At 37.4% G+C, this 21,831-nt stretch overlaps 1 protein-coding gene across 9 annotated transcripts in view; it reads left to right on the top strand.

The window, feature by feature from the left end:
- LOC109108429 (Kv channel-interacting protein 4-like) overlaps positions 1-21,831 on the top strand; it is a 188,129-nt gene that overhangs the window by 154,072 nt on the left and 12,226 nt on the right. For 7 of the 9 annotated variants that reach the window (XM_042761142.1, XM_042761141.1, XM_042761143.1 and 4 more), the window contains one exon: positions 14,270-14,394. In XM_042761142.1, the coding sequence (XP_042617076.1) occupies positions 14,270-14,394 (125 nt within the window). Of the gene's footprint in view, positions 1-10,722; positions 10,825-14,269; positions 14,395-21,831 lie in introns of all 9 variants that reach the window. The other 2 variants (XM_042761138.1, XM_042761139.1) reach the window with 1 other exon arrangement.

Below are 21,831 nucleotides of genomic sequence, written 5' to 3'. Positions count from 1 at the left end.
AACTAACCTTCTTGCATCTCCATTTAAAGTTGCACAGGGAAAGCGTGTCTTAATTTTATCCCAGGTAAATTTCAGGAGCTTCCTGTATCTGCAGGTGAAGCTTGAAAATTGCTGACCTTGTCTTCATTAATCATGGTGTCACCAACTTCACACATCCTATCTTAAATGATAGATCAGCTACAAGAGAATATCAGCGGAATACAGACATGCTGATAATGTATTTGATCACAGACAAATAGATTGCTGATAGTAAAGTGTACCTCATTCATCCTCTCCCCGACTGGCTTTAGCCTCAACACAATTTCAACAATTGTATCCGCTCAGAACATACACAAAATAACCTTTTCCTTCATAATTGCTTATCAGGATTTTACAGAGAGGAGCACATAAATCATATTGTCACACTTGAAGCGTTACCAAGAGAGCAAACTCTTTAATTAAAGCATGTTCACCAGAGCTGGATGGGAAAATTGTGCTGGCGGCCTTTCAGATATCAGGGGATTGGCTGTAACTGTGGGGCCAATTGTAAGGCTAATTATCCGCTCTAATAAATCAATACGGTTTCATTCAGGGTAACAAAATATCACTTTAAGCATTACATTATTTAATTATTGCTTAAAGTGTACTGCTGAATGTACTGACAAGCATTTATGGTAAACTAAAATGTACTTTAATGTCATTTCTATTGAAACTTATATGTCAAGTTGCAGTTTAGTACATTGTAAAATATATGTATTTTATATATTACAGGGATAGGTCACCCAAAAATGAAAATTTTGTCACTAATTACTCACTTCATTATTACCCTTATTTTTGTTTTCTTTGTGCACAAAAAAAAAGTATTATCGTAGCTTCATAAAATTACGGTTTGAACCACTGATATGTCACATGGACTATTTTAACGATGTTCTTACTACCTTTCTGGGCCTTGATCGTGGTAGTACCCTTGCAGTCTATGTAGGGTCAGAAAGCTCTCGGATTTCATCAAAAATATCTTAATCTGATATCTAAAATTTTGAAGATGAACGGAGGTTTTACGGGTTCGGAACGACATGAGGTAGTACACAAAACCATTAAAAAACATTACCTTACATTCACCTTTAACTTTAAAAACACATCACGGTTCAAATCCGGTACTTTACATGCATTTAGTCACATTATAATAGTAGTACTTTAAAGCATGACAAAAGATTTTCTTATTTTTAAAACATGATGATTTAAAGTAAAACCTTTAATTTGACATTATTACAAAGTGCACTTTTTAAAAGTGTAGTCATGAAAGTGTCTCTCTTTAAATAAACTTCGGTGGCTTTTTATTTCAAGGATACATATTTATGTAATATTAATATTTATGTATCTTGAATATTGCATTGATCCGGTATTGGAATCAGTTGTAAATCTTGAAAGAGAGCAACTCATTAAGTTTTAGAGTTTAGTGATGAATTAACAAAAAATACTTAAAAATAACAAGCTTCTCTCTCTGAAGGGGAGATTTCAGTTTAGTTTAGCTTAGCTCATTTCCTGTAGAGCAGCGAGTAGCTAGTCCATCACTGGGCTTGTTCCATTACAAAGTAAAGCGTGTCTTTTAGACAGTCTCTCAGACAGCTCTCAGAGAAACGCAGACTGAGTAATGGCTAAAAGAGCCGTGCTTGGTCAGACTCTGCGGTGGCTCTGTATTACAGCAGAATAACCTGTGTCAGAATACGTCTGTCTAAGCACATGATTGCAAAGAATTGCTTTAGAAATCTCATCTATCTTCGATCTGAACTCTTCAAACAAAATCACCAGAAATTACTTTAGCATAGCTGGATGCATTTGTGTTGGCTTTCTTTATATGCTTGAAAAGCCTTTATCATTATTTTTCCAAAAAGGCCCTCTTTTCGTGTCTCCTTTTCATCTCAATGACCAAATGATAATGAAAGTCATTCAGGACCTTTTCACGGTTGTTTTGACACATCTCTCTCCTAGTAACGCTGCTGTTGTTTGTCCTGGATAATGCCGAGGGAAAAAGACCTATCCTTTGTGTCTTCTGGCCATCTGTGCTTCATTAGTGTTTGTTCTTTCAACTTTCTCATCTGAAAAGCCTTTCATAAAAACCCTGAATATGAATATGGAGAGGTAAAGTCATTTATACTGGTGGGTTTACTTTAACAACCAATTTTTAGTTCAGACTCTGCCTCATTACAAACAAAATATCATATGTAGATCTGTACTGATAATCTAACCAATACTGATACTCAGTTTGATGCATTGGACAACTGTGGCTTTCTCATTGCGCCTGTAAACCCAGACAAACAACACAAACCATGCATTCAGAGTGTGAAATAGTATAAATGAAGTGCAAGCCAGTCATCTCAAGCAGATTTAACCAAAAGTGAAGTGAGCAACATGTGTGGTAAATGGGAATTGTGATGTCAGGTTTGGTTGGTGTTGAAGCTTGAGTCAACGTTTCTGGCTGAAAAGCAGACAAATAATATACTTGAACCTTAACGCTTCATTTTATTAGCTTCTAAACACACGGCTCACAGCAGTGACCTATAATAGAGACAGAACGGTGTTGATGTTAATAGTTAGTGCCATTGCAAATGAAAAGGAACAGCTATTTCCCCACAATAATACCATGTGCAAAATAACAAAACAGAACAGCTGGATGCTGATGATCCTTTTAAATTTCACTTCATTCTGCAATAGACTGAACTCAGGATGTGCCTGTATATGAACATATGAACATGTATGTTCTTCTTTAAGTCAACATGTCAAGTAGATTGACCTCGTAATGTAAGCATGGAACTGGCTGTTAGCTGTCTACTTATAGAATAATATCACCTTTGGATTGTCACATTAACCATTCACTGTTATTTGAAAATAAAAAAAGTATTTTGCATGATTGTTTTAGCATGAAAAAAATAATCAATTAATAATTACATAATACATTAGAAGAATAATACTTCAAAAAAACTAGCAACATCAAATGGAATCGCAAAAATTATTAGTCTGCCATTGGTTGGTTTAACAGGTTGTGCCACCCCAAATTCATGCCAGAATACAGAATGCCTGAAATAAGATCTCTGCTGAAAATATGCTAAAGATATTTTCATGTTTTCATGAAGCTGAATGGTGGTGACATAGGTTTTTACTTCTGGTGATTGTAACATGCCACAGAGAAACAGTTTTTATAGTTTGTAGGGGAAATCAAATTATATTTATACTGTAGCTGATTCTGCACATTAGACATAGATTGGTTAAAGTAGGGGGGGGGGGGTACACTTCACCTTTAAATAGATTTCAGAAAAAACAAAATGCTTTCTGTTCCGGGTGAATTGAAGCACTGAAATTGAACCTTAACTCACATTCTTGCTGACCATCTATCACTTTAGTGTTTGCATTTTCTGCACCATTACCTGCTAAAGGTGTCTGATGTCATTTGTGTGGCTAAATATGCAGAATGTATTCAGGTCCAACTTTGAGCAGGAGCAGATGTGTTTCTGAGTGCTTCATTACAGCACATCTGCACAGGTGGATGTGATGGGAGGGAAGTGTGCTCACAGAAGCGCTTTTAGCACTGCCAGAACCAATCAGATATACTGCTGTGCATATAATTGGCCTTTAGAAGCCTTTGTTTCAGCTGTCCTGCAAACTTTATGCTTTTATGATCGCCTGTATACTTGGCAGGGTTATTATAGTTGACTAAAACTAAAACCATTAAAAGAAAATGTTACTTAACATAAAATAAACTGAAAAAAAATAAATGCATAAATTATTTTATTTCTCATTTTAATGTAGCGCTTGATGTACTAAAGTAGAACTGAAATAATAATTAATAAAAAACTATTTTTTGTCAAGACCATGTAAATCTGATAGATATCTTGTAACTTTTGCACTCACAAGGATGCCAGAAAGAGTGTACATAAAGTGGAATTATTACAGTATTAAATTACAAGACGTTTATCCAGCAACAGCAGTCCCACCACTAAAGAGATCATGTGCACAACTTTACAGCTTATATAACACAGAATTTTGTATGGAAACAAATAATGTAAGTGCATTAAAAATAATATGAGCTGGAAATTTCTGCTTGTCCCATAAACTTTCGTTGTAAGCGCATGACTGTACAGTAAGGATGATTTGTGTTTGTTTCAACAAATTGATCAATGAATTAGTTATTATTTAATCTGCTAGTTGACAGAATGGCAGAAGTGTTTTCAATAGAGCTTAAAGGAATTTTGCAGGTTCAATACAAGTTAGGCTCAATCCACAGCAGATTAAAGCTAGATGATAATATAACTGATAATACAATATTAGCAATCAAGCAGTTGAGTTATGCTATCTTCCTGCATGAGTGTGCAGAGTATGCAGATAAAGTTGAAGTTATTATATATTCAACTTTTTATAAAGAGCTGAGTAATAACATAGTTAAATTTTGTGACAAAAAAAAAAATCAGCCAGTTGAAATTTGCTTTATAGTGTATATTGCTTTACTATGTACACAAAGTTGGAAATAATATATAACAAACTTTGTAGTTTGTTATATATTATTATATAAGAGCTGTGCGATTATATAGTTTACATTTTTTCATTTTACATAAACACAGCTGAGATTTGCTTTATTGTTTTATGTGGATAATGTATAAAATCAGGTAACATAGGTTGTACTATATATCGATCTTTTAATATATCGCTGCACAATAGTGTATAGTAGTTTTACATTTTTATGGTTTAAAAATCAACCAGTTGAGATTTGCTAATTAGTACATATCGCATAACATGAATGTACGTATGTATCCATGTAAGGTTGGATATTATTAGATTAGTTGTATTTGTTATTAATTATTAATTTGTTAACGCTTTCCCCACCAGCATTTTTGAAAAAAGTTGCCAGCCACTGCCAGCGATTTTGATGATTTTCACTCAAATTTGATGGCCTACAGTATATTTTGCTGTATGAATATTTTAATATGCAATACACCAAAATAAAGATCAAAGCCTCTGCTTTTAAACAACAACAAAAACAAAAAATCAGTTTTCTAGCTTGAAGCATTCTTTTTTAATCAACACTTAAATATAGATAGGTTAAACAAAAATCTTAAAAATACTAACAACGATTATCAAAGCATAAATTCATAAAAAGCTATCATCTGGATAATACTCAGTACGATTATCAAAGCATAAATTCAGTAAATCGCTTCCATCAACACCTCCAAAGCTTGCACAGACATATACCACGTCCTGGATTATCATTTTACTCCATAACATTATGCAGTTTTCATTTATATGCTGTATATTGCTGATGATCGCATTATTTATCATATGCATCTGTTTACATAAGAGAACGCTAGTTTTTCCATCCTGTGCTTTTTATTCGGGAGGTTTTGTACTCCTTCAGAAGATGTGTAATAGCGCCCCCGAGTGTATAACAGTGAAAACACGAAAAGTCTCTTCTAAATGACGAGATAACTCGCCAGTGGCGGGGAAAGAGTTAATTAATGTGAGTTATTAAGACGTGGTGTTTTGGGAATTACGAATGTTTAATTCATAATAATTTGGTTTTGTGAGAAGTCTAATTACTACTTTTGCATTATTAGTTTATTGAGTTCATTAGTTTATTATTATTAAGTTGAAAAGTTGTTCTCGTCATTTTTTTTATTTTTTGCTGTTTTTGCCTTTATTTTGATAGGACAGTGTTTAGACAGGATGCAAAGTGGGAGAGAGAGGGGGGATGAGATCGGGAAAGTCCTGTGAGCTGGGAATCGAACTTGGGATGGTCAAAGCGCAAGGGTCAGGGACGAGGAACAACGAGGGACAAGTCAAGCCATTTCTGTGTTTAATTGAGCTTAAATTGTACTGAATTTTGTGATATATTGTATACAAGTGAACCTATGTGAATAAAGCTTTTGGTCATAAATGAGCACTACTAGTGGGCAGGTTTGAACATAAGTAGTGCTTTTTGGTGTAGTCCACATCGTTTTACACTTTAGAAGCCATTTAGAGTAAGTAATACACCTTCAAGACAGATAATATTTGTCATATCTCTGTATGTATGATCTTGCATTGCCTCCACCCCTTTGACCTTGTCAATATCCATAATAAAAGAGATGTGAGCAGTGTCTAATGCAGCTCTTGGGTGTTGTATTTTATCTGTAGCTCTAGAAAGCGTGCTTGTCCTTCTTGACTTGTGGTCTCTTTGGGCAATGTCCTGTTTGTTTTCCTTAGTTTCTGAGGTTGCGTTTTTGATGCCACAAGCAGGTGGTCGTGTCTGGGAGCCGACTGGAAAGTAGTGAGGTATTGACTCTCGCAGGAACAGGAAGCTGTGAAGTGTCCAGGCTCATAAAAGTACACTTGTCCGGGCTGAGGCGCGTATGCATTATAGATGTGGAGAAACACTGAGAAAATGTGACGGGTGGCGGCAGGAAGGAGTGAGGTCATAAAATGAGTTGTAAAATCATACTGGACTCTGAGGAGAATGTTGAAACAATGAAACTATCCAGACCTCATAATATACCGAACCACATGAATGTGCTATATTTTTAGAAAATTGAAATAGTGTTATAATTCTAGACTTTTTTTTTAATTGATTTTAATCTATTAATAGCATTAACTACTTACTTCAAATTAAGTAAGATTATTGGAGCACGTTTTACAATAAAACACTATTTCAGTCTTTATTTAATTCAGTGTGTTGCTTACCAGTCCTTTGTATTTATTAGTGAAATTTAACAGCAATTTCTGAGTGAAATTTGTTCCAAAAGTAGATCCTTCACCGAATAGTTTTCAGTGTAGAATTTTATATTTTCTAATGTCACTAGTGGTACTTTTTATGCTGAATTCATTGGCATAATAATAAGGGTTGTGTTTAGTATTTAACTTGGTCTTCCCAGATGCCAAAAACAAAAACGAGTCAGAAATTTGTTAACTGCATCATCATGTGCCTGATTCGTTGCAGAATTAGCTTTGTGGCCCCACATCTCTGCCAATAATCAATCTTCATCACTCTGAAATGAAGCAGTTGTGTATTGTAGCATATGGTGAGCAGAAGTTCAGGTCCCGTATTAGAAACCAGTGCAACATTCAGTTCATTTGGGAATTGACTGTGTGTCCACTGCAGCAAAACAGCATATGTCCTGTGTTTTACAGATGTATGTTTGTACTAAAATTGGATATTAGTCTCAGTTTTTTATTAGTCCTTGACCATTCCGTTGAAAATCCATTGCTCTTTAATGTGTCACAGGTTTAAAATTTGGGACAAAATAAAATAAATAAATAAACATAAAAAACTGTAATATTGTGAAATATTATTACATTTTAAAATAATTGTTTTCTATTGTTATATATTTTAAGATGTAATTTATTCCTGTGATGCAAAGCTGAATTTTCAGCATCATTACTCCAGTCTTCAGTGTCACATGATCCTTCAGAAATTATATTATGCTGATTTAGTGCTTCTTATTATTTCCAATACTGAAAACAGTTATGCTGTTATACTTTGTTGAAACCATAATACACTACCTCTCAAAAGTTTGAGAAGTAAGATCTTTGGAAAATAATACTACTAATAATACTATTATTCAGCAAGTATTAATTGATCAAAAGGCACTCATAATGTTACAAAATATTTATTTTTCAAATAATCCTGAAATCCTGAAAGTTTCCACAAAAATATTAAGCAGCAAAAAAAAATTTTCAACAATGATAATACCAAGAACCATTATTAATAATTAATAATAATTGAGCAGTAAATCAGCAAATAAGAATGATTTCCTAAGGATTGTGTGACACTGAAGACTGGCGTAATGATGCTGAAAATTCAGCTTTGATCACAGGAATAAATTACATTTTAAAATATATTCAAATATTAAGCAGTTTTTTTCAGCCAATAAAAACACCCTTGGTGTGTATAAGAGACATCTTTCAAAAACATTAAGAAATCTTAAATATCCCAAAGATTTGACTGGCAATGTGTATTCTTTTTAACTTGCTGCAATCAAAATAGAAATCAGTTGAACTTGAACATTCATAAATGCTATAACTAAGGACTAAAAAGGCACAGAGCTATAGGAATGACCCTCAAGCACAGACATGCTGCATTGGTTCATAAGGCGCATTAAGGTGTGTTGTCTGTGTCAATCATGTGCTAAAACTTTAGTTGTACTTCAGAGACTCTTCAGTATTTTATGTTAAATGACTAATGGCATGTTATGGGATGGATATAAATCTCACATTTGATTTATGAGCCCACTGTCACCTGCTGTGCATATCAGAGTTTTGTTCATCTCAGCAAGAATCTTCCTGTGAATGGCAAAAATGCATTATGACCGACTCACCTTGTTCTTGCATCGATGGAATGATATCAGGCATGAAGCATCCTTGTTTATTAATAATTTCACTTTAACATTGAATTTATATCAGCTAACTAAACTTATTATTGTGGGACACCTCCGGTGCAAGATTTGGAGATTTCCCCTGCATGGCATGTTTAATAGTTTCACCTTTGACTCATCTGAACCTATGCATATATCAATAGTCAAGAAAGAAATCCAAGGACTATATGAATGAGACCTGCGACATCATTTCATTTATTATGTGCATGCTGAATCCTGTTATATATCTACAGCACGATATCGTGTAACTACAGTATATATCTCAATGCTGAAACAACTACAGCACGATATCGTGTAAAATAGCTGCTTATGGTTTTTTGGGTGCATCTTTAATTTAGGCTGAGGTCTTTAGTAAAAGTAGCATGACTACAAAGACAACCCTGATGGTTACTGCTGTTACCACCCAGACAAATGACCTCAATTGCTTGTCAAGGGTCTCACACCATCTGCCAGAAAAGCCACTTTCTCCTCACAAAGGCATATATTCCATCACTTCTCCTCTTGCTGAGTATCAAGGACTGTCTTTGAAATAACTTCGATAATAGTCACCAAGTAGTCTGAGATACACCGCTAGTCAAAAGAATGGACCAGAAACATTTTAAAACAAATCAAAACCATATTATATTTGACCTTTTTGAAAACTGGTGCAATTTGTCTAGAGATTCCAGCTTTGCTACACAGCAAAGTTTAATCGATCATGTGCCTGTGTATTTTTTAAAACCGCATTGGAATTTTGGACACGCTTCTGATTTGACACGTTTTAAATATATGAGGTATATATAGATATAGAGAGAGATTAAAGTATATAAAAAAAAATTGTCTACAAAACTATTTTTCAAGCATAAAAATTATATAAAGTATATACAAATTTTATATCAAAATATTGTTTAAATCATGAAGAAAAAAAAAAATTCTAACAATTAATACAAAGAAACATAGATTACAAAACTATTGTAAGCATTTAAGCACAAACATTTAGATCAAATTAAAAAAATTGTGATGTTTTGTCCAAACTTTATTTCTTATTAGTCAGAACACAAAACTGTATATGGCTGTTGCCATACAGATTAAGTACAGAGTGTTTAGCCTTCATGATGCTGAATGAAGATCCGGCTGTTTTGAGCTCATCTGTGGCCGTTGAGATCACTTCAGCAGCTCCCCACAGGAAATTCAGTCTTGCTGCATAAGCGTACATGAGTTGAAGTGAAGGCCACACTCATTATGGGTAGTGCAACAATAAGCGTGTTTAGTCCTTAACAAGAAAACATGCCATGCAAGAATACAGATAGTTTCTAATTAATTATTAGACCTTGAGATATGTTTTAAATTGCTGTTTTGTAAATCGCTATTGTCCTGATAACAATGGAAGCTTGTTTCCGCCATTGAATTAAAATATAAAAGGTTATTGCGACTTTTTATCTCAGACTTTTGACTTTTTTTCCCCCATACAGTATGTGTATTTGCACTTTACAATAACGAGATGTAAACTATAGAATCTCAACTTTATATAATAATACCGAAATTATAAACAATAAAACAAAAATAATAAAAAATAAATAAAAAAAAAAATAATTCTTTAAAAAAATTCCACAATTTTGAACAATCCCCATTCACCACTTTATATCTCAATTCTGTGAAAAGAAGTCAGAACTGCAGGATATAAACTCGCAACTGTGAAAATAAAAGTCAGAATTGCAAGATAAAGTTGCAGTTACCCTTTTTTTTCTTTTGAGAATAAAGTCAAAATTATGAGAATAAAGTCATAGTAATACGATATTGTCATAATATTTTGAGAATAAAATATAGTGCATGAATAAAGATAATTAATGTGAAAATTCCACCTACTCCACAAAAAAAAAAGGCTGTGGCGTCCAACCTTTCATTCATCACACGTGCTTCAAAGTGATTTTATTAATAAACACATTTAAGGACAGTGTACTGGTTCCTTGTGGAGATGGGACAGGTTTTGCTTTCACTGCAGGGATCGAATGTCCCCACAATGACAAATAAACCTAAAATCACTTATGTTGTGAGAATCAGCGAAGTGTACTTACGAGGAAACTGACTTAATCAAGTATTTATGAAAATCTAAACACGTAGAAAGATTTATGTCATGGTTAGGTTGAGGTTTGGGGGTTAGAAAATATCCTTCACTCAGCACAAAAACAAAAAGAACAAGTCATTCTAATAGACTTCACAGAAAGACAAAACTAAAAACTGATCCTGGATCTGCACGAAACGACACATCCATGCCTGCTTTGCTTCATGAACTCATGTCAGCATGCTGCCACCCCGATGCTCCGTTCGACCTTGGTTGCTATGGTGACACTCACGCTGTATCTCCTAGGTAACGCTTGCCTTCAGAACAGCAGCAGGCGTGGAGTTACGGCACGCCTCAAGAAGCTGTTCCTATGCTCTTCTACCAAAGCACCATCCACCACTACCCAATGCAAGTCCTCCTTCAACACAGACCTCTTTCTCAGAAAGCTCTATGGCTATTCATTTATTGTCCACATTTCTGTGAAAAAGAAGTGTGCTTAATTCTATTGAACGTGCACTTGTGGTGTACTTCAAAAACAGTATGTTTTTAAAAGCTGTACTTGCAGATTATATTATTATTATTTTATAATAGTATTAATAAAATAAAAGGCCACCTAAGTGTACTTAAAGAGACGGATCACCCAAAAAAGAAAATTCTGTCATCATTTACTCGCCCTCTACTTCTCCAAACCTGTGCAAGTCTTTTTTTTTTTCAGTTGAACACAAAAGAAGATATTTTGAAGAATGTTGGTAAACAAACAGTTGACATTACTATGGAAGTCAATGGCTACCATCAACTGTTTGGTTAGCAACTTGAGGGTAAATAAATGATGTCAGAATTTTCATTTTTGAGTGAACTGTTCCTTTAAGAACACCTACAAACAGTGCAATTTATAATAATGTCAAATTAAAAGTTTTACTTTAAAGTACATTTTGTATTATTCAGTATTGCATTAAAAGTTCATATTTTTAACATTTAACAAATATGATTGCAAATTAAATGCATGGCATAAAAGTTTAAACAGAAATGGCATTAAAGTATATTTTAGTTTACCATAAGTGCTTGTCAACACATTCAGCAGTACACATTAACAACATTTCAAAGACAATAGAAGTAATTATGAAATTACATATAAAGATGTACTTAAGTCCTACTTAAGTGGGTCAAAAAGCATTCTTAAGTTCAGCTAATTACATTATATACACATAAAAAAAAAAATAAAATAAAAACCACCACAACAAACAACATAATACACAACACATCATAAAAAATTCTAAAGTATTTTATTTCCATTTACTCTTTTTTAAAGTATGCTAAAGTGTACTTCTTTTTCACCAGGATAGTGGCAATCCTTTCATTACTTTTTCTTTAACTCTTCTTAACTATTTCATCTTTGACCTCTGTATCTCTCAATCTTTTCATATTTTTATGTAAGCCAAAGACATTTGTACTCTAGTCTTTCAGCTGCCAGCTGAGTATTATACTGGATTTGTTACAGTTTGTCCTCTGAATGCCTCCTGCTCTATTCTTGGGAAGGTTATGTTCTTTCAAAAGCCAAATAGGAATATGTTTATATTCAGGAAACAACATTGCAACAAATCCTAAATATCAATTGCATTGAATTCTGGAAGTGAACTAGAAATTATTAACTGTCATAGTAATTGTTGATTGTTAAATTCCTCTATTTTGTATTTTTAATGAACAACTTTAGATGCCATTGCTGCTATTGAAATACTAATGCATTGTGTTATGAAACAGGGCTGTTAGCATGAAGCGTTAATGATACTACAGTTACTCTGATTGCATGTGATCGCTATACTCCCAGAAGGACGAGATGAGAAATTATGTTCATATGTGTCAATTCTGATTATCAATCACTTGATGAGTCGTCTTCTATGGATCAGAGGGTCATATGTCAGCCATTAGTCTTCCACGCTTCCGGTGTCACAGTAATCACTTTGCCTCCCAACAGCACCCATCACCTCTGATTAATGTTATGAGACTCTACATTTTATTGATTTATTGGCTTCGGTTCCTCACTTATTGTTTTTAAAGATTATTTAGCCTTTAGGGTTGTGAATAATGTGTAAATCTCTGACACAGGTCATAATGGATGCTAGATGACCTAATTTAATGTAGAAAAATCCAGTTGTCCAGAAATACCTTTTTAATAAGGGTTCAAATATAAGCTGAAATTTTTTTTTTGGATTTAAGGCTAATGTGGTTGAGACACCAAGGCATGTTAAGATCCTATGGACAGATGGAAAGCCAGATCAAATTGCTTTGAATATTTGAGATTTGCTCTAGAACCTTGTCAGTCTCCCAGAATGGTACATATTTGCTATATTGACTATGTGATGCTGCTTTTATACAACAATTCATTAAACAAGAAGTTAATATTGGGTAACTTGCATTTTAGACAATAAATTAACAGTTACTTTGTGTATTTTTGTGTATGGTTTAATGAATGATTTAATGGCTCATTCATACAGGTTTTCACTTGTTTTGTTGATGAATGAATCTGTGTTTATGGGCAAATTGGTTGAGTGAATGATTCAGTGACTCACTCATACATTCGCTTGTTTTATTAATTCATGAATCAGTGGTTTTGACCAAATCTGTTGACTGAATAATTCTATAACTCACTCATACAGACCTGTGTTGCGTCCCAATGTGCCTACTTATACTACACCCTTAAAGTATGTACTCTTTTGGTGAAGAAAAAATACACACTTTTGAGTGTGTAGTAAAAGAGTAGGCAAGCTTTGGGACATACTATCACGTCGTACAATTGTGTCTTTACTGCTCTGTCACATAGTAATACGCACTCTGTCACTAAACTGGGCTGCCAATCATCTTGTCACAGTTAACATCCTCCACATTTCATTTAATTGAACTTCCTACCTTATTGGAGAGAAAAGAAGCAGCATGTGGATCTGCCAGCCCTGGGTCTTTATGCGGAGAACTCTTCTCATATTTTTGTATAATGATGCATTTAAAAGTTAATTGCCAATCGGACGTTTTTAAAAGTTCACATTGTTGTTGCAGATGAAAAATAAAACAGATAACATTAAATAAATATTTTTTACCAGGTTAAATGTTGATTATTAGTACCTCAAACCCCTTTATTTAAACATGCACATCTGCCATGTTTGTAGTTTTTTTAGAGCTTTTATTGATGTTTGTAGTTCTGAACCGAATCCTTCACCAGACCGCAATGGACTGTGGGCAATATAATATACTGTAGGAGATGATTTGTAAATGACACTGAAGCATCATAACGAATGAAATTGTGAGTATGCAATTTCAGATGCAGCCAATCACTTAATGAATGAATCAGTGTTGAGTGAATGATTCAGTGACAATAGGCTTGTTCGAAGTGCATCGGCGCTGATCAGACCAATTGTAGTATGACATCAAAGCACCAGGAGAGCGATTGGAGAGCAGACGACTCTTTATTTTTTTGAATTGCTCTTTCAGTACTTTGATGTCATTGACCGATCGGTCTGCATCTAAAGCAAGCCTATTCACTTGTTTCTACTCCTGAATGAATCAGTGCTTTTGAGCAAATCGGTTGAAGTAAATGATTCAGTGACTCACTCATAAAGTCACGTGTGGCCATCTACTGGCATATTGATTAACTGCATATAATTTCTGTCAAAATTGTGTTTTTGATGAAAAATATATTTATATTTTAGATCTCATTAAATGTTGTACATCTAATATTACCTGTGGAATACAAAGTCCTTAATGTTTTTATATGTTTTGTCATTATTTGGTCCACTACTTATTGATCAAAAATCAGCATATGAAGAGATGGATCGTAAACCTGAAGTTCTGTGTTTCTCTACAGATAGTGTTGAGGATGAGCTGGAGCTGTCTGCGGCGCGGCATCGACCGGAAGCTTTGGAGCAGCTGGAGGCTCAAACGCGTTTCTCACGCAAAGAGCTTCAAATCCTCTATCGGGGCTTTAAGAATGTGAGTTAATGCTTTTGACTTCAAAAACAAAGTTAGATTTTTTTTTTTTTTTCATTTTGAATTCACTTGCATTTAGAATAAGGTTATTGTTTTGTTGTTGTTGTTGTTGTTGTTGTTGTTGTTTTTTTTTTTTTGAATGTTGGTTTGATGTGAAACATGCCAAACTTTGCAGAAAAACTATCACGCTTGCTATAATAATCAGGTCAGCAAAGGTCTCTAGAGTGTCCCTGAGGCATAAATGTCCTCTCACCTCTGGTGCACAATGTAATGGGACAACACCGAATTAACTCGACCCAAATTGTCAGGTGACAAAGCGTGAGAGTGGCACAATGGTCCTTTATTACAAGACTCTCAAGGGTAGATATCAGAAAACTGTAATCCTTCCTTCAGACCACACACAAACACACACACACACACACACACAACGCTGGCAGTTGATGACTGCACTGAGGTTTTCTGGCACCCTCAATACTGTCTTATTAATTTTCCCATGTTGTGTCCCTGATACTGTAAATGTTAAACTACTGTTTTCATTTTTTTATTATTTCACATTTAATATTACCTGCCATTTCCACTTCTTTTGCTTCTTTTTCTTGGATTTTTAACTATGAAGTTCTAAAATCCTTCAAAAGAGATTTAATTAGTAAATCATTGCCTAGGGTCCTGTCCCAAATGCTGCCCTAAGCCCTCACGTTCCTCCTCTGGCTGCACACTTTGATGGTGTAGTTGTAGGGCTGAGCAAAAGGGCAAATCGAAGGCACGTGAGCTTTCTTCTGAAACCTCAAATATTGAACTGGCCACCCTATGGTCTTGTGAATTTTACAGACTTGCACACGCAACAGCTATTGCAAGTGTGCAACACCTCATCAAGTGTGTCATGTGAGACAGACCTGGCGCACTACAGCTGGTTATTCACATTTTGCTTTGCTTCTGTAATAGTAGTCTTAGAACTGTTATAACTGCCATTAGAAAGGGTTTTCTCTTTATCCATTAACATCTTTTTCTCTATTTCAAAGGATGCCAGTGTTTGTCAGAGAGAAAAGGCTCAATATTTCTTTGTGTTTGTTCATTTATTTATTGGCAGTTACATATATTGTATAGGCAGTAATCATGCATTCATAAACTATGATTCTTTTTTTAGAATAAGAAGAAATTAATACTTTTATTCAACAAGGATGCATTAAATTAATCAAAAGTGAAAGACATTTATAATGTCACAAAAGATTTCTATTTGAAAATAAATGCTGTTCTTTTGAACTTTCTATTCGTCAAAGAATCTGGAAAAATGTAGCCACAGTTTCCACAAAAAAATAAAGCAGCACAGCTGTTTACAACATTGATAATAAGAATTGTTTCTTGAGCAGCAAATCAGCATATTGGACAGATTTCTGAAGGATCATGTGACACTGAAGACTGGAATATTGATGCTGAGAATTCAGCTTTTCATCACAGGAATAAATTATATTTTAATATGCTAAAATAGAAATTAGTTGTTTTAAATTGTAGTGACTTTGTAGTGACAGAAGAAAAAGACTGAGAAAAAGATGACAATCTTCATTTCTGAGTGAACTGTTCCCTTATTTATGTTTTTACTGATCGGGATTTGAAATGACATTCATGTAAATAAACAACTGTTATGTTTTTAAATGGTTTTTCTTTTGTTAGCACACCAAGGCCATCAAAACATTACAAAGAAATAAATAAAATTAGTACATTGTTTAGTTCAGACTCTTAAACAGACAATCCAAATTCAAATATGGCTGAGAGAAGTTTGAAGATGTTTGTATGGGATAATTCGACCTTGTAGATCAGTGAAAATCATGCAAAATAATTTGTTCGTATTGGATTTTACAGATGAGGAGATTTCATTTTATGAGAGATGGTGGTCATATTTTTCTTCCTACTAGGTTAATTACACTCTACAAATGATCAGGACCTAAATTAAACTTGATTTTCTGCAAATTAGCTGAAAAAGAAAAATAAGCTGATTCTGTTACTATCAGAGTATTTCAGAAGAGCTTCAGCTTCATTCAGATTTTTCATTTGTATTATTTTGGTTGTATTATCCTATGACTCCCATGAATTAGTGGTAAACTGAAACCAAAATATGCCAGATATTCTGTCCCTGATCCTCAGTGTGCTGTCAGTGAATGATCATGCTTTAGCAAGCTGAAAAAAATCTTTTAATTACAATCTGTGTATCTTAACAATGTTAATGAACCCTGCATTGCTCCTGGAGTTTTTGATAATGTTGAGAAGACTTTGGTAGTGATGGTTTCTGATGAGAGCGGTGTGTCTCTTAAAAGGTAATTACACGGGGTCTCTCTCACGCTGCCTGCACAAGAGACAGTGGATGACAGCTACACAAAACAATCCCTTTTAATTAACGAGAGCTCACAGTAACACCACAGAACTTTCTCAGACACAGCCTTTCTATGTCAAAGATGTGAAGTGCTGGATTAGACAAAACAACTTAAAGTAGGGCTTCTTTCATGTACCAGAGCCCAAGGTAATTGGTGGTGCAGAGGACATATTTCAGACTGGTTTTGTTGTTATTTATAAAAAATGTCTGGATGTGGAACAGTTGGTGAATCACAGTTAAACGTGCATATTATGGCAATATACTGTACAGTGAGTCTTTGGAAACGTAATCTTAAAGGAATAGTTCACCCCAAAATGAAAATTTGCTGAAAATGTACTCACCATCAAGCCATCCAAGATGTAGATGAGTTTGTTTCTTGATTGGAAGTTTAGCATTACATCACTTGCTCAGCAATCCTTTGCAGTGAATGGGTGCCGTCAGAATGAGAGTCCAAACATCACAATAATGCATTTTGGATCAAAAAATTTAAGAAATAAATTAATTAATGATTTGATTCTTACAAACACTCAGCTGTTCGCTTCACAAAATGTTATTTTTGATTTTTTCAATGCAGTGGTGTGGATTACTTGTGGAATTTTTCAGCTTCATTAACTGCAGAGGATCCACTGGTAAGCAAGTGATTCAATACTACATTTCTCCAAATATATTCAGAGAAAGAAATAAACAGATCTTGGATGGCCTGAAGATAAGAACATTTTCAGCTTCTTCCTGAAGATAAAACGGTTTTCGTTCATGTTTTTTTTTGGGGGGGGGGGTATTCTTTCAGCAGATCTTAAACATTTAAATGGATATTTTGCTTCGACTCACCCTCAGACCAATCTAACACAACAGGAATTATCGTCTCAGCTACATGAGGTAACCCTCGTTTCCTGAAGGATGGACGAACTGACCGACGAACTCCGCAACTGGGATGCTTCGATAGCTTGAGTATTAGAGGCAAGCTAAATGAGCAAATGCACTTACCAGGCAATTATTGCATCCAGGCAGCCGATCACAGTGAGTATAAGAGTGGCAACGGGACGTTAATTCACCAAACCATCCTTAACATAAATAACATAAACATACACAACAAAGAAACCCCCTTTCGGGACGTGAAGTCTCCATTCCCTCCTTTAGGGAACTAGGGTTACCATACATAACAGAGACATTCCCTTTCAGGAATCCCTTTTGTCGAATTTGGATTCCTACCAAAGCGCCATGGATGCTGCCCCTTCCAGTGCCCTGTGCAAGACACCTGTGCCCCTTTTTGGTGTAGACCTCTCCTCACAACAAGAAGTCCCACTCACCATTGTCAAAGCACTACCCACTCAGTGAGATTGGATAACACTGGGAAAACATACCTGTTCCACTTGGAACAGTGACGCTGCGGAAGCCCCATCCTTCCCGAAGGAGGTCTCAGGAGCAAATATACATATGAACATCCGTTTAGGTGCATATGGAAAATTGGTGGTGATTGTAACCCTCTTGGAAATGGCAGAAGTCTGCTGGGGAAACACGAGCTCTGAGGCTATACCGTGGACTTTACACATATGGGATCCACTTAAGTCTCACATATGGAACCCAGCCTTCTACCAGTTCTCAAGGATTCAACGAGTGAAGGCCTGGCGCCAGATGCTCTGCCGCGTCTGTCTGCCGAGGAGATGGAGGAGCTTGACAGACCTGATCCTTAAAGGGAGTCGTGGGAACCTTGGGCACATAGCCGGGCCGGGGGCCTCAGGATTACCTAGGAGTCAGCTGACCCAAACTCTAGGCACGAATCGTAGACCGAAAATGCGTGCAGGTCCCCTACCCTTTTGATGGAGGCCAGTGCAAGCAGGAGCAGAGTTTTCAATGAAAGAAACTTCAGCTCGAATGGGCCCTGCTGTAGTGAGACAGGTCCCAAGAGGGTATGGAGGGGGGCCAGGAAGGATTCAACCTCCTGGCCCCTCTAAGGAACCTGATGACCAGGTCATGCTTACCCAACGACTTCCCTTCTACAAGGGTCATGGTATGCAGCAATCGCAGCAACCTGGACTTTGAGGGTGGAGGGAGACTGCCTTCGCTCCAGCCCTTGCTGCAAAAAGGAAAGCACAACCCTGATTGGGCATTTCCGGGGGTCTTCTCGACAAGAAGAGCACCACTCAATGAACAAGTTCCACTTCAAAGCATAAGCGTGTCTCGTAGATGGTGCTCTTGACGAAATGATGGTGTCTTCTACCTCTTGGGGTAGGTCACCTAGAACCTCCACATCCCGTCCAGGGACCAGACATGAAAATTCCAGAGGTCTGGACGCGGGTGCCACGCGGGTGCCCCTTTCTGAGTCAGTAGATCCTTTCTCAGAGGAATCCACCAGGGAGGGGCTATCGCGAGGGGCACTAGTTCGGGGAACCAGGTCTGAGTGGGCCAATACGGCGCCACAAGCAAGTCCTGCTCCTTGTCCTCCCTGACATTGCACAGCGTCTGTACGAGAAGGTTCACTGGAGTAAACGAATACTTGCACAGACCCCACGGCCAGCTGTGTGCGCCCGTGCCGAGTGTTCCCTCGGTCAGGGAGTAGAACAACTGGCAGTGAGAGGTCTCTGGAGAGGCAAACAGGTCTACCTGAGTGGCTCTGAAATGTCTCCAAATCAGCTGGACCGTATGGGGATGGAGTCGGCACTCTCCCAGGAGTGTAGCTCGAGACAGCTCGTCAGCCGTATGGTTGAGCAGGCCCGGAATGTGAATGGCACGGAGTGACCTCAGAACCTTCCAACTCCAAAGGAGGAGGTGGTGGCCTTGCCGGTTGATGTACGCACTGGTCACTGTGTTGTCCGTTCGGACCAGCACGTTCTTGCCTCGTAAGCACCCTTTGAGACGGTCCAAGGCAAGACGTACTGCTAACAACAACAATTGATATGCCAGTGCAGATGGGGGCCCATCCATACCCCTGACACTGCGCACCCGTTGTACGTAGCCCCCCAGCCGGAGGCATCCATGTAAACCACAGCATGCCTGGAGGCCTGTTCCAGGGATACTCCTGCCCAGAGGAATGTAAGATCTGGCCACAGGGCGAAGGTTTGGTGACAGGCTGGTGTAACGTGGACCCGGTGAGTGCCGCGCTTCCACGCCCACCTCGGGACTCAGCCATGAAGCCAGTGCTGAAGCAGTCTCATATGCAATATCCCTAGCAGTGTAAGTGCTGCTGCAGCTGCCATATGCTTGCGGAGCCTCTGAAATAGTTTAAGTGGGACCGCCATCCTGCCCTTGAACAAATTCAAGCAGGTCAACACCGACCATGCTTGTTCCCCTGTGAGCATGCTGTCTGTTCGACCGAGTCCAACTCCATACCGAGAAAAGAGATCCTCTGCATCGGGGAGAGTTTGCTCTTTTCCCAGTTGACCCGAAGACCCAACAGTCTGAGGTGCCAGAGCACCAGGTCCCTGTGCTTACACAATTGATCCCGAGACTGTGCTAGTATAAGCCAATCGTCTAGATAGTTGAGGATATGAACACTCTGCTCTCTGTGAAGACATGGGGAGACAGGGACAGCCCAAAGGGCAGGACCTTGTTCTGATATGCCCGTCCCTCGAATGCAAACCGCAGAAATGGTCTGTGGCACGGAAGGATTGACACACGTCAAAGTATGCGTCCTTCAGGTCAATCGCTGCAAACCAATCTCGGGGACGGATGCACCCGAAGATGCATTTCTGCGTCAACATCTTGAATGGTAACTGATGAAGGGCCCTGTTCAAAACAGGTCCAAGATTGGCCTTAACCCACCACCTTTCTTGGGTACAATGAAGTAAGGGCTGTAAAACCCCATCCTCATATCAGCTGGAGGGACCAGCTTTATTGTGTTCTTCGCCAGTAGGACTGGATCTCCGCCCACAAGACAGGAGCATCGGCCTCCTTCACTGTTATGAAGCAGATGCCGCTGAACTTGGGGGGGACGCCGGGCGAACTGAATTGCATAGCCTAGACTGATGGTCCGCAGAAGCCAGCGAGACAGGCTGGGTAGCACTAGCCAGGCACCCAGATATCATGCAAGCGGGACCAGCGGAACCCCCGCTGTAACCGCAGTGTGGCAACGAGGTGGAACGCAGGGACTCAGGAGGCTTGTGAGCAGTCCGGAGAGGGGTCTGAGTGTGCAGTCCAATGCTTACCTGGTTCCACAGGTTGGCAGAGGGTGCTTGAGTAGGGCCTTTGTTGACGCAACCCGCTCGACACAGAGCGACCACCGCTGAAGCGCCATACCGCCAACACCAGAAGCTTCCAAGAGCGCATTGAACTTGTAGGTCACTTGAAGACACTGGATGGAGCAGAACAATATTGTCACTCAGCTCCGAAGCGTAAAGCTGGTATGCATTGCACCTGCTGCCTTCTTATACTCACGCTGTGATCAGCTGCAGCTGGATGCAATAATTGCATGCCAATGTGCATTGGGTCGTTTAGTTTACACTCAAAGTAGATATGTCTATTGAAGCTATATCCCAATTCGTCGATCACCATGTGACATTGAGAGTGACCAACTGAAAGGGAACAAAATGTTAATTTTGTTCTTTTCTATACAAGAAAATGCAGGAAATTTATAGTGAGCATTGGCTGTTACATTCAGTTGTTTATTAAATTAAATTAAATTAAATTAAATTGTTTTTACATGTAAGGCATTGATAGTAAGAACTATTTAGCTGTTAAATTATCATTATAAAATTTTAAGATGTCCTCTTGATGGTAAAATTATATTTATCTTGTCTTAGAAAGAATTTAGATTGCATCGTACTGTGATTCAGTCCATTTCTTTAGACATTTTGAAAACAGGAAGATGAAGTTCCTAAAGCCTGTTTATGTTCTAAATGTGAATGGGAAGATGAGGATGAACTGAATGTGTTCAGAGGCATAAACTGAGTTATACATCTTAGTTGAGTTGGATTTGTTCCAGAAAACCTGATAAATTCAGATTTTTAGAGGTCCTTAACACTTACTGGGTTATTTTAAGATTGCTCAGCACAGATCATGTTGGCTCCATCACTGTACTCTAATGAAATGCACAAAGGCACAGTGGAAGTTCATCACAAGGTCAAGCTTTCACGAAGGTG

This window comes from Cyprinus carpio, chromosome A7, assembly GCF_018340385.1.
Source record: "Cyprinus carpio isolate SPL01 chromosome A7, ASM1834038v1, whole genome shotgun sequence".
NCBI lineage: Eukaryota > Metazoa > Chordata > Actinopteri > Cypriniformes > Cyprinidae > Cyprinus > Cyprinus carpio.
This window is presented reverse-complemented; position numbering and strand designations above follow the sequence as displayed.